The sequence below is a fragment of the Mesoplodon bidens genome, assembly GCF_964165515.1.
Source record: "Mesoplodon bidens genome assembly, chromosome: 1".
In the NCBI taxonomy this organism is placed as follows: Eukaryota; Metazoa; Chordata; class Mammalia; order Artiodactyla; family Ziphiidae; genus Mesoplodon; species Mesoplodon bidens.
The window spans coordinates 163,465,942-163,479,645 of record NC_138176.1 but is presented as its reverse complement, the minus strand read 5'-3'; the positions used below and the strand labels follow the sequence as shown (position 1 = coordinate 163,479,645).

The 13,704-nt window shown below is 58.3% G+C and overlaps 1 protein-coding gene across 3 annotated transcripts in view; it reads left to right on the top strand.

The window, feature by feature from the left end:
- Positions 1-13,196, top strand: part of ZMIZ1 (zinc finger MIZ-type containing 1) — a 234,402-nt gene extending 221,206 nt beyond the window's left edge. For 2 of the 3 annotated variants that reach the window (XM_081237854.1, XM_081237853.1), the window contains exons 19-25: positions 496-656; positions 1,628-1,695; positions 2,015-2,083; positions 2,567-2,811; positions 4,056-4,222; positions 7,649-7,903; positions 9,390-13,196. In XM_081237854.1, coding sequence (XP_081093980.1) covers positions 496-656; positions 1,628-1,695; positions 2,015-2,083; positions 2,567-2,811; positions 4,056-4,222; positions 7,649-7,903; positions 9,390-9,497 — 1,073 coding nt within the window. In that variant the 3' untranslated portion in view covers positions 9,498-13,196. The remainder of the gene's footprint in view (positions 1-495; positions 657-1,627; positions 1,696-2,014; positions 2,084-2,566; positions 2,812-4,055; positions 4,223-7,648; positions 7,904-9,389) is intronic. The other variant, XM_081237855.1, reaches the window with a different exon arrangement.
- Positions 13,197-13,704: the final 508 nt, after the last annotated feature.

The window sequence follows — 13,704 nt, the reverse complement described above, 5'->3', positions numbered from 1 at the left end:
GGAGGGGGGTGCACCATGCAGGGAGGTACATCACTGCTCCCCGCTTCAAATGTGCTTTTTCACGTCCTGAGCCCTAGAATCTGGCCAGACCATTACCACATTTGGAGAATTAAGTGCAAAAGTACCTGTGGGGCTCTCCCACTGACCCAGAAAGTCAGCGAAGTGCCAGACTGGGTTTCTGCAGGTTTTGCAGAAAGTCCTGCCTTCCTAGTGAAGACAGGTCATGAACTGCAGAGACTGGGGGACTGATGTAGCCACCTCCAGGGGCACTTCACACATGTCACGTGTAGAGTGTCATTCCAGAGTGCTGGGAGGCCCAGGGCCTCCAGCATGCTGAGCTCCCTTTTGCCCAGGTGGGGGTGCCCTGCACCTGTTCATGAGACCTCCCTGTGTTGGGGGGCGTGGAGAATCAGAGTGTGTATCAGCCACTTGAAGGAGTGGGGGGTGTGCAGGACAGCCCTGCCCTCCTTATCCACCTGTGCCTCCACCCCACAGTCAAGCGGAATTTCAGCAGCGTGGCTGCCTCATCAGGCAACACGACCCTCAATGGGGAAGATGGCGTGGAGCAGACAGCCATCAAGGTGTCTCTGAAGTGCCCCATCACATTCCGGCGCATCCAGCTGCCTGCTCGAGGCCACGATTGCAAGCATGTCCAGGTGAGCAGTCCCAGGGAGAGCGTCCTGGAGTCTGGCTGGGATGGCGAGGAGTAGGCGGCAGGGTGGGCAGCAGGGCCTGTCTCTAACGCCGGAAGGATGCCATGGCCATCAGGAGCTGATTTCACTCACTCAATCCTGCCATCATTTATCCTCTGAGCATCTTCTCTGTGTGCTCAGAGCTAGGTTCCCAGGGGGCTACAGAACTGGATTTAGACAGTCCCAGCCCTGGCAGATGTCAGATGCCAGCTGGAAACTCTGCACATACGGCCACTACGGCTGATAGGGAACCTGAAAGCAGGGACGCCTCTGCCTGGTTCACTGCTGTGTCCCAAGGCCCTGCCCTGAGCAGGTACTCAGGAAGTGACTGTGGGATGAGTGACTGTCACAGTTTGGGTGGCTAAATGCGGGCAGCCCAGGTGGGTGGGATTCACTGGGTGGGGGCTACCATGGGGCCAGGCCAGCCTCAACCTCAGCGCCACCCTCTCACAACTGACCCCGAGGGCTTCATAGTGGGTCGGGAGCCTCCCAGCCCCGCTAACCCCCATCCCCGGGAAAACGGGGGCAGCAGAGGTCTGGTCGCTTTATTTGTCTGACGCACACTGATGACCCGGATGGGGTGTGTCCTTCATGCCTGGGCCGGGCCAGGGAGAGGCACTGTCACGGGGCAGGATCGGTGAGAGGTGGCTGCAGGGGAACCAGGAAGGCTTCTCAGAGGCCATAGGTCATCTGGGGCACAGGGATGGTATGAGGAGGGCTGGGCACAGGTGTGCAGGGATTCCACGTGGCCCGAAAGCTGTAAGCACAGCAGAAAATCAGCAAGGTCATCACCCCTCTCAACCCTGGGTCTCTCCATCACCTGTCTCCCTCCCTGGTGGGATGTCTTCACGAGGGCCCCGGAGGCAGTGGCACTTGCATTTAAGAGGTTTCTGAGAGCCCTGCTCTCATCTGTCTGTGTCTCCCTGCCTCCGCAGTGCTTTGACTTGGAGTCATACCTGCAGCTGAATTGCGAGAGAGGGACCTGGAGGTGTCCTGTGTGCAAGTGAGTGATGCCCACCTCAGCATAAGCTACGTCACCCGGCTGCAGGAGGAGCTGTGGCCCTGCTCTGTGGGGTCCAGCCACTTCCACCTGCCCTAAACACGGATGAGAGAACCCAAGCACAGCAGAGGGGCTCAGATCACGGGGGCTGTGCACAGTCCCTTTGTATCAAGTGGTCACAAGGCTGCCCTCTCCTGTCGGTGCCCCCAAGTATAACCAGTGGCAGATCCTGAGTCTCTTGGACACAGTGGGGAGGAGTGGGCTGTGGCCTCACCCGCTAGGGTCCAGGAGCAAAGGCCAAGCCCCCTTTCTCCTTTTCCAGTAAAACTGCTCTGCTCGAGGGCCTGGAGGTAGATCAGTACATGTGGGGCATCCTGAATGCCATCCAACAGTAAGTGGGCCTCCCCACACTAGGGCAGGGGGTGGGGGAGGAGGTGGGGGGGTGGGATGCTGACCTGGGTTGCATGAGGTGAGTGTGTGATCACCCCTGATACCCTATCCCCCACTGGCCGGCAGACCATTTTCCCACATCCCTCACCTCTCTGCTAATTTAAAGGAGTTCTGTACCTGTGGGCAAATGAACTTTCCAGAAAGGACCAAGCTCAACCAGAGCAGGAAGTTGACATGGCCGCATCTCGGGTGGAGGCTTTGGGGCCCACTGCCCCATGCCCAGCCACTTGCTTTTCCTCGTCTCAGTCTCCCCATCTTTCAAAAGTTATAAAAATCCTCACACTTCTGTCCTATGCAGAGCGTGGTGGGAATGGGGGCAGAGGGAGCCTGGACGAGGACATTGCAGTGTCTGTCCGAGCTGGAGGCCCTCGTGTCCAAAGCCTGGTACCCCAGAGCCTCAGCTCTGCCCCCTTGCTCCCCCCAGCTCCGAGTTTGAAGAGGTCACCATTGACCCCACATGCAGCTGGCGGCCAGTGCCCATCAAGTCGGACCTCCACATTAAGGATGACCCTGACGGCATCCCGTCCAAGCGGTTCAAGACCATGAGTCCCAGCCAGATGATCATGCCCAACGTCATGGAGATGATCGCAGCCCTGGGCCCCGGCCCGTCCCCCTATCCACTCCCACCCCCTCCCGGGGGCACCAACTCCAACGACTACAGCAGCCAAGGTGGGTGATGACCGACAAGGAGGGAGGGAGAAGCCCCAGCAGGGGCCCAGGATTTCTGGGGTGATGGTGGCAGGTGCAGGGAGGGTGTGGTGTGAAGAAGCAGAGGTAACACACGCCCCCAAAAAACAATAGCACGTCGCTGAAATTGGGGGTACGGCGGCCCCCCATCCTCCCCCGCTCCATCCAGCCAGCCCTGTGGGTTGGCACCCAGCTGGGAAGGCATGAGTGAGGAGCTGCCCCGCGAGGCAGCCTCCCGCCTCTCGCACCCCCCGCTGCCCAGCCTCCCTCCTGACTCCTGGATCTCCCTGGCTGGCAGCTGCCAAGCTTAGGGGCTTCAGAGCCTGCTTTGCTGGGGGCACTAAGCCCACACTCCTCCTGGAGCTCCTGGCCCTCCCGTGTTTCCCTCTGACATCTATGTATTGTCCCTATCCCTGCAACTCTCCCACCCTTCCAGAGACGGGGTCCAGGGGCCTGGAGCCACCAGCCTTCGGCCACCAAGGTCACTGTCACTGCCCCCTCACTTCCTGCTGCCCAGAGCAAGCTGCACCGCACTGCCCTCAGTTCCCAGAAAGTACCCCCCTGCACCCCCCCAAACACTGGGCATGGCAGCTCCCCGCAGAACCCCTGCTCTTAGGTTCCTGGGGCTCCTGGATGATTAAAGGCCCAGAGAGGTTAGCCTACCTAGCCAGAGTCCCACAGCATGCTGAGCGCCCCAGCTTTCCAGTGTGCTGATCCTCTGAGCTCTCACCGCGGCCACGTGGTAGAGGAAGCAGCGGCTTGGGAGGCCAGACAGCTGGCTCGGAGGGTGTCATCTTGAATCTGGCACAGTTTTCTTTATGGACTTGGCAGACTCCAACCTCCCCCTCTGAGCCTGTGGTCCCAGTGACGAAGGGCAGCCTCATGGGGCCTCTGGGTGAGCAGGTCTGGGGGGCTCGCTCAGCAGGTCCTGTGGAAAGTGCAGACTCGGGCCTCATTCCATGTTTCCCGCCGCAGGAGCCCGACCACCCTTTCCTCCCACTCTAGCCCTGCTCGTGGCTGTACACCAGCACACGCCCTGGGGTGCTAAGGCCCGCAGGAGAAGGCTGCATCGCTGCCCCGCTGTATGGCCCTGAGGTCTACGGCTGCAGGAGCCAACTCTAGCCTCGCAGGAGGATGGGCCTTGGTTCTTCCTTTACACTCTGAGTTCCCTGGGGTGGCCGTCTTCCCTCTGGGTCACGTCCCTCCCCATCTTGTTCCCTCCCCAGGCAACAGCTACCAGGGCCATGGCAACTTTGACTTCCCCCACGGGAACCCCGGTGGGACGTCCATGAACGACTTCATGCACGGGCCCCCCCAGCTCTCCCACCCCCCGGACATGCCCAACAACATGGCCGCCCTTGAGAAGCCCCTCAGTCACCCCATGCAGGAGACTGTGAGTACCTCTTCCTCGCCGCTGACCCTCCACCTCCCCCATGCCCCCAGCCCCATTGTGGGGCTGACGGAGACAGAGGGCTCCCCTGGACCTTTCTGATGTTTGCCTAGTTCCCTACCAGGCAAAGGGGAGAACTGAGAGTTGAGTCTCGGGACCCAGGAGGGCATGGGAGGCCTGACTGAGGCTGGGTCATGGCCCATCAGTGTCCTTGGATTTGGCCATTTCACCCAGGACATCAGATTCTCAGATGGGGGAAGCTTCAAGCTCTTACCTGCACACACATTGCATGCATATGCACACACGCAGATGCCTGCACACCCCCTACATACAGGCCCACACCCCCCCATACACCCGGCACTCATCCTATACACACACACGCACACACACACACACACACAGCCCCATCCCCTTTCTCCCCCTCTTACACACACTGTTATGCTGATTTACTGTAGCTTCATCCAGCCATCTAGAATTTAGTCCCAGACCCAGGCACTTATTCCCCAGGGGTCTGAATCTTCAGGGTATCACCTCCTCCTGCAAAAAGAAACATTAGGATTTCTACTTATCCCAAGAGTATTCACTTCTCATCCTGTTTCACATGTTAATGCACACTATATTGCTGGGAAAGCCCCTTCGGGTGAGGTGGCCCGTGCTGTCCAGAGGCCTTCCTTTCCTGTGGCGCCGACAGCAGTGGTGGAAGGCCTGGCCGCCTCCCGAGTCCTTATCTAGGCAGCAATGGATGATTGCACTTGATCTAGCAGACGTTTTCTGAGCCTGGTCTCCTGGCTGTGCCTTGTACCAGGTGTAAGCAAGACAGACACAGACCTCAAGCTAATGGAGCAAAAGTTCTGGCAGTGCCTGGATGGAGGAAGAACACTTGGGGTTTCGAGGAAACCGAGGCCCAAGGGCTGAAGACTGAGGCCTCAGTCATTCTTTCTGAACCTGGTCTCTCATCTTAGCAGGAGGGGCAGTCACTGAGGGCCTGGCAGTGGGTCCTGGGCCACAGCAGCCAGAGAGAAGGGTCCAGGGGTCTCACCAATGCCTGGCAGTGGAGTTGGGCCTACACCCGAAGGTGCCTCTCCAAGCTCTCCCAGTCTCCATCATGTGGCCTGGAAGGAAGGGGCCTCTGGATTGTACTGTGTTCCCCACAGCTGACATGGAGTTGGGGAACATCCAGCACTGGGCCAGGGACTATCCTGTGCACCAGAGCCACCAATTCTCAGCAGGAGTGACTGTTAACCAGAAGGACTCTAAATGAGGGGCACTGCAGCAGCTTTCCTGCAGGAACCCAGAATGCCAAGTGGGAAATAGCTGCTTTCACCAGCCTTCAGCCATGTTTTCACAAGTTACTTTCTGCCCCATGGGGCTTCCAATTTCTGGGGGCGTCTCTCCTGGCCCCCTTCCCAGCCCTGCTCCCCAGGACGTCAGCCTTCCATGTCCAGGAATCACCCAGATCACACCCCTGCTCCACATTGACCTGGCACCTTCTGAGTCCTCACAATTCCCAGCACTGGAAGATGGCAGCGGGGGTGCTGTGTGCTTTCTGCATCCAACAAGGCATTTTCCTGCCTTGTCAGCCCTGCCACCAGGATCCTCGCAGAGGGACTTAAGCCCTTGAGTTGACTTCACAGCCCCCCCAGGAAGCTTTTCAGATATGCACTGTCCTTGTCCGTTTCTGGGCTTTTGTTAGATGGGAACTGGACCCAGAGGTGCAGCTGTGCAAGGTGGTGTGGTGCAGTCACAGGTCAACAACCCATCTGCCCAACCAGAGCAGCCTGACCCGGCTGAGCATATGGCCAGGAAGGATTCCCAGGCGCACGGACTGGTGGGAGGGCTCCAACCAGGTGCTGGCTCACCCAAGGCTCTCCCGTGCCAGGTGGGAGGTTGACAGGTGTGTCAGCAGGTCCCAGAGAGCACTTGCCCCTCCAGGTTCTGAGATAATCCAGCAAGATGTCAGGGCCGAGGGCGTTAGTTGTGTCAGCAGATCTGGGGACTGTCTGTCTGGGGACTGTCTGCTCCAGGAGTGTGGAGCCCCTCCCTGCCCCCCACTTCCCAGAATGGTCACTATGGAGCATCACAGGCTGGCCTCGCCGACAGCTGTGAGGGCTGTCTCTCCCGCCCCTTCTGGTTCTTACTTTGTGTGCATCCCACAAGTGGTTCCCCCAGGGTCAGCAGCCTTCATGTCACATGGTCATCCCTCGTTCTCAAGGCCCGGGCTGGAGGGGCACTGTGCTGCAGAGGGCCACCTGGACCGTGGGCAGGGGCCAGCCCACAGCAAGGCTTGGGGAGCAGCTTTTAGGAGAAACAGGAAGAGGAACTGGTGTCTGGAGAAGATCAGGGATGGTGTCACTGCCGTTTGCAAACCCACGAAAGAAGTGTCAGTGTTTCTGTGTGGCCCAGAAGACAGGGCTGGGAGGAGGGTACTGACCAAGGAGACATTTGGTCACCTGGCTGCCCATTCCAAGTGAGAGGCCTGGCCAGTCAGTGAGCTCCCTTCACTCGCAGAGTGTGAGGGGGGCCCGGGGACCGTTGAGGATGCCGGGGGTGGGGGCCCGGACTTAGACTTCGCCTTTCACTCCAAGACCTGAACTCTGAAGGCAGGGTGGCTTGAGGCAGCAAACAGACCTACAGGAGAAGTTTAAGTCTCACCCACTCGTGTCCCCTGCCCACCCATAGCCCCGATGGTTCAGTACACGCGCAGGGGGAGGGGGGGCACCTAGGTCATCTATGAGAGAAGCACGCCTGTTGCTGCCTAGGTGGGTGACCAGCAGGAAGGTCTGGCAGGACTCAGAAGCCCCAGGTCGCCTCCTTTACCTTGGGCACAGCTCCGTCCTACCCCAGGACAGCAGGCAGAGCTTACACCGAGGCCCCGCTGCCCCCGGAGCCGGCGTGCCTCGTGTCGCCCCCAGGCCAGGGCCCGCGTGGAGCCGCAGACCCCCATGAGCTGCACGCCTGCCCCATGCTGTCGTCCGTGTCTGCTCCCCGCCGCCGCGGCTCGGGCCTGCACCACGCCGCCAGCAGCACTCCCGCCCGCCTCCCTGCTCCCCGGAAACATGCCCATTCGCTTCTCCATCCTGCCCTTGCTGTTGTTCATTGTGCTGGTGTCCGGGCTAGGGAGACACGGGGGCTCCCAGGGGCCTGGGCCCCGATCTCAGTGTCTCTGCTAGTCTCAGAGCCCCTGGCCGCCTCCCTCCCTGCCCCACGTGGCTTCAGCCTCCCTGACTGGCGGTTTTGGGGGGAGGATTTGTTTGTTTGTTTGTTTGTTTCTCTGCAGAAAAAAAAAAGCATTCAGCTTTGTAGAGGGGTGGCTTTGTTTTGGGGGTTTTGTTATTTTCCTGGTTTTGTTTGGTTTTCATTCCTCCAGGCATCTCGTCGCTGTACCTCGTCACCTCACCTTTCTTTTTCCTGCTCTCTCCTCCTCCACAGATGCCACACGCTGGCAGTTCTGACCAGCCCCATCCCTCCATGCAACAAGGTTTGCACGTCCCACACCCCAGCAGCCAGTCAGGGCCTCCATTACATCACAGTGGGGCTCCTCCTCCTTCCCAGCCTCCCCGGCAACCGCCACAGGCCGCTCCCGGCAACCATCCACACAGTGACCTGACCTTTAACCCCTCCTCAGCCTTAGAGGGTCAGGCCGGAGCGCAGGGAGCGTCCGACATGCCGGAGCCTTCGCTGGATGTAAGTTGGGGTCACCACGTGTCTTGGCCTGGGGCCGGGACTGCCCGAGAGCAGGGGCGGGTGTTGAGGGCCCAAGGCCCGGGGTGGAGGAGAGGTACAGTGGTGAGGAGTGGGTGGGCGGGCGGAGGGTGGGCCCCGCCAACCTGCCTCCCCTGTGGCTCCAGGACCGGGGAACCCCACAGTGGGCAAGCCTCAGCGAGGGTGCCACACCCCTTGCCCCACCCTGCTGGCCCCGCCCCCGTCCCCTTGGCCACAGTCCTGCCACCCGGCCCTGCCCTACCTCCCCTAGGTCCTCACAGAGTCCCTCTGGGCCGGTCCTGGAGGCAGCACAGGAGGGTCCGCCCCCCCTTCTTCCCACCTCCCGTTCCCTGACATCGGCTTGCCATCGCTGCATCTGCCGCTCTCTGGCCCAAGGCAGGGGAGGGGCTGGAGGGACAGGTCCCTCTGTCTGTCTCGCTGGTGTGTGTCTCCAGTTTCTAGTCTGTGTGTTGTCCATGCCCTGTGCTTTTGCTCACTCCATCGCTCACTCTGAGAGGCCCCCATGTGGGGTCACAGAAGGATCGGCCTCGGGTCACACTGGGGGTCGGGGGTGGGGGGCGTCGTGTGACTGAGGCAGAAGCGGGCAGCTGAGATTCAGGGATCACCCCCCTTGAGAACTGTATGGTCTGGAAGGTGGGCAAGGGGGACACTGAATGATGGGTGCTGGGTAGCTGGGCAGGGCTGCCAGCGAGGGACACCGCCCTTGCCCCTCCCACCCCTCGCCCCCACGCTCTAGATTCCCAGAGAGGAGGGCTGCCCTCTCCTTGGTCGCTCCTGTCCTTCACATCCCAGCCCCAGCAAGAGTCACCCTTGGCCCCAGCAAGAGTCTCTGATGAATGGGATTCACTCAGCTTTGGGGCCATCTTGGATTCTTGCCCAACCCTCCTCCCCAGACCAGGCCAGGGCCGGTGCTTTTAGATTGATGAGGGTCCCCTGTGTGACCGAAAGAGTCCAAGGACCTCACAGGAGAGGGTAGGGATGGTCTGTAGCCTCTTGCCGGAGTCTACAGGGAAGAGCAGTGCTGCCAGCTAGCCGTGGGCTCAGCAAGGAGCCGGGAGCTCTTGGAGGAGGTGTGGGGTGCTGGAAGCCACAGAGACCTGCCAGCCTTACATGCAAAGCCACATGGCTTCTCCTGGGAGGCATGAGTGACCCCCAGCCCCTTGTGGCAGGGTCTAAGGAACACTGTGCATGGAGGAGCCTTCCCAGTTGGTGGGCTGAGGGCTCCACCCTTCCAGACTTGAAATAGGCACGGGTGTGCCCCAGACTAGCATGGTGGCCTGGATGCATCTGGGGACCACCGGCACTGTTAGTTTCCCCTGTTTGGACCAGGACCCCAAGAGGCAGGTAGAGGGCAAGCGAACAGGCCCAAGGGTGCCCCGCTTCCTCGCCCTGGGCCGGCCCGGCCTTCGGCCGACACCTCATCTGAGCTTCTGTACTTCTTTTCCAGCTCCTTCCAGAACTCACAAACCCTGATGAGCTCCTCTCGTACCTGGATCCCCCCGACCTGCCGAGCAATAGTAATGATGACCTCCTGTCTCTCTTTGAGAACAACTGAAGCCCACCCCTCCGTCGGGGCCACCCCTCCCCACGCGGCCTCCTTCCCCATCTGCCCCACACACTTTCCCGCCGGGAGCCAGTGCCCTCGGACCGCCCCTGCTGCGGCCTTCAGAGCCTAGGGGCGGGAGGGCGCACTGTGAAGGCGGTGCAGGTCTGGAGCCCACGCCCAGAGCAGGCCCCAAAGATGACCCTCGAGACAGGGCGCTGGCCCGGGGAGGGGGCACACACTGACGGCGGCTTCCAGATGACCCTCCAGTGCCCCCCAGGTTCTTCCAGTTTCTAAACTGTAACCCGGCCTCCCTGCTTCCTGGCCCAGAGCCGCCTCCACGTGACTGTGAACCTGAGGGCGGGGCCCCCGTATCCCAGCGGCCCCGAGCCTTGGAGGAGCAGCAGCGGTTGGTGGCAGTGAGAACGGCCTGCCCACCACCACTACCACCCACCACAGAAAAAGCACAAACCTCTGGGAAAGAGAACTCTCAGGGGCCAAGGCTATCGCTTTGACCCCAGACCTCTAAGCCAGGATACCCTGTAAACACGCTCAGAGAGCAGAGAAAGAAAAGACAAGAGTCTGTGTTTGGGAGAGGGTGAGCCATTCCTACTTGGGGACCGGTGGAAAAGGGAGTCAAGGCCTCCTCAGAGCCAGGATGGCTCCACAACCTCTGACTCAGGCCAGGGCCCAGCCTTAGGGGGGCCAGAGAGAGAAAGAATCCAGCTGAAATTATTGTGCCCTTAATTGGGGAAGGGGGGAGTGCTGCCAGCCGGATTTGGAGTCCAACAGAAATGGCCAACTTACAACTTTGCTCCAAGCCACCCCCTGTTCTTAAATGACAGCATCTTAAAGCTGTGAAGTCATCTGGGGGAAAGGAACACTGGACTTGGACAGCAAGCGACCCATTTCTCTCCATGCGTCCTGTTTCCTTCCTCTGCTCCCCCCTCGCCCACCTCTCCAAGACTGTTACATGGGACACCCACTTCCCTCTGTCCCAGTGCCCCTATGTCTACTCAGACGGCAAGGTGAGTGGTGGAAAGGCAGGGGATGCAGGGGCTCAGCAGCAGGAACCCCAGGCATCACTCTCTCCGGCTCTGTCTGGTCTGGACTGCCCCTGCGCTCGAAGCTGCCCCCGGCTCCAGCCCAGTCTGTCGCCGCCTGTGCCAGGATGTGCCCTCGAGCGTCTCGTGGTATTTCTGTGGCTGTCTCAGACCCCGCGCTTGGCTGCCAGCCTCTCCTTCCCTCCATGTCCCTCTGGCCTCGAAAGCTCACCCCACACTCCTGCTCCAGCAGAAGCAGCCTCTGGTTTTCCCTCCACGCTTCGCTCCATCCAGCTAACTGCTCACTCTCGGAGTCTCCCGGATAGCTTCTTGTGAGTCCGTTTTGTTCCAGGCTCCCTTGTGCTCCCCGAGCCGCATGGCCGGTGATGCTGGGCCGTTGGGTCACTTGCGTCCCCTCTGTAAATTCATCACGCCCCTCCCCTGCTGCTGCCCGAGGCCCTCACCTGCTCCCCCATCCACTGTCTGTGTTCTCAGCCTCCGAGGGTTGGGGGAACACCCCCAGCACTCCTCTGGATGTGACCGGAACGTTGGCCCCAGCTGTTGACTTCCAGTCGCTGTACCAGACGGCCCGGCACAAGGTTTTCTGTAGGAAAGCTGCCATCGTCCCGTCCCCACCCCTTTTCCTTTGTCCCGTTGTCAGAGGTTTTTTCAAACAGCGTGGTGTTCCGTATACAAATCAATTATTTTAAGAATTGCTTTTGTAAATATCTTTGTGAATATTTTAGTATTGTCTTTGATAATATTCAACATTTTCATGACCTGGTTATAGCCTTTGCTGGTGTTTTTAAAATACCTTGACTCAACGACAAAGACCGAGTCCCTTTTTTAAGAAAAACAACAAACAAAAACAAAAAATCAACCAGGGCCATTTGTACAGAAGAAGGGACTAAGCATGGGTGGCTGTACAGTGAGTTAGAAGACCAGGCCACCCGCCGTTTGGAGCCATCCCCAGTTGGCTGGTGGGGACAAGATGACGCCAGGTAGCATGTGGCCGTCTCTGCCCAGTGGCCAGTAGCCCCAGCTGTGTCAGGCCATCTGGGAGTGTTCTGCCCCAGACAGATTTACGGATGCCTTCCTTAGAAGTTCCCACTTCCTGCCGTGCAACTTTTTCTCAGGCAGGCCTGGGGTCTGTTCTGGTTGTTACCGGGGTATCCCCCCTCTGCTCACTGACCTATCCACAGCTTTCTAGCACAGAGGGTCGATCTGTTCCCCACAGCCCAGGCTCCAGGCACCTGCCTCAGCCATCTCTGAGGAAGCCATGGGCTCGGCACCTGAGGCAGGTTTCCTGGGTCCCCTCCCAAGCGAGCCTCCACCAGCAAGTTCAGCAAAGAGCTTTCCAGAACCGTGGTGCCTGCAGCCCGCGCTCTGAGCGTGTACTCTTCCAGAGCGGTTTTGGAGCCAGGTCGGGTGGGGAGGCATCAAGGCGTCCGGGGCTGTAGCGAGCCCCAGTTGGTGACACATTCAGGTGATGACAGCCTCCCCAAGCAGGGGTGGTTCTGAACTCTGGGGAGATGCTTCCCTGATCCTTTCGGATGACTACTTGGAGCCATAAGTAACCTCAGCAAAAACAATGCCTCAGCAAAGCCACTTCTCCATGACAAGCATCCACCCAGCCCATAGGCATGTTTCTGTCTCCACTCCACAGAATGGACAGGGCGCTGGCGGGCAGGTGGGAAGGCCCAAGTACAAGCAATCACCCCCATCTTCTTGGTTTGAAGCTTTACCCATGTATCATGTTCCTGTAGCCATTTTTATTTTTTAAGAAACTTCTAATACTTTCTCCGTAACGGAAGCCCTGAACCCCCAGAGAGCTACACGTCTGCTCCCTCGGCCTGACCCATCCAGACAGGGCGACGTGGGCAGCAGCCACTCAAGGGACGTGTGTACATATGTAAATGAGAAATAGAGACATGTTAACAGATGCATTCATTTCCCTCGGAATGTGTATTGTTTTTATTTTCCGGAACAAAACAAAACAAAACAAAAGGCTTGGAACTCCATCTTCACGTGGAAAAACTAGATCCTGTCTGTTAGCGTCTGTGAGGTCTCTCCGCATCTGTCTCACTCATGTAATATACTCTGACTCTGTGTAGAAAGGAGTTTTTTTTTGGTTCCGTTTTGTTTTTATGCTACCTACATGTACTGTTTAGCTTCAGTGTACTAGTCCTGCCACCTGTGTATTTTTAGGGTGCTATGGAAATAATGAAAAGAAACGGGGATTTCAGAAGAAAATTGTAACCAAATTCATACTTTGTATCATTTTCGATATCATGATCGCAGGTGATTTCACACGTACACACACATGAACACACCCACCGTGCAGCCTGAGGTCACTCCCACTGCGACCGTCATCGTCTCTGTACATCTCTGTACAATGCAATCATTTCACACTTTAAACTGGTCAGAAAACGACTTGTGATTTCTAGTCTTGCAAAGCTGTATGTAGTTAGACAATGTGACAGCCTCTAATATTTATCTAATAAATATGTATTCAGATGAAACCTGTATATTAGGTGTTCATGTGGTTCTTTTGTATTGAAAGATCAAATTATTTGACTATTGCTAGACATTTCTATACTCTGTTGTAACACTGAGGTATCTCATTGGCCCATGTTAATTTTTTTCTAAATAAATGGACGAAAACGAAGGTTCGGCCAACTAGCGATTTTGTGAATGTTAAGGGGCGGTTTGGGTGTTTTCTGCTTTTGCTTTTCAGCACCACCCCTGCCCGATCACCCTGCAAAACAAAACAAAACAAAAACCATGCAGTCAGGTGCTTTGGGTGCTAAGATGGAGGAGCCCCTGACACAGGGGGCCCGGAAGTGGCCCTGGAACCTGGCTCAGGTGAATGTTCAGAGCCCAGTGTCCTCACCTCCTGGTGGACCCCGTCTCCAGCAGGCCCTGGTCCTGGGTCCTGGGGAGGGGGCCCTGAACGGCGCCAGGCCCTATATGGGGTGCTGGAGACTCGGGCTCAGTGTGGCTCGGGGCAGGTACACGATGCTGGCCCGGCTCAGATGGCGAGCCCTTGTGGATTCTCTGGGCTTAGGAACAGGTACCTTGTCAAGTTAATACAGACACTTTCCTGTTGGCCACCTCTCTCTGGCCACCCCACTTCTCAGCACCCCTGCCCCCTCCCCTTGAAGGGGACCTTGGGT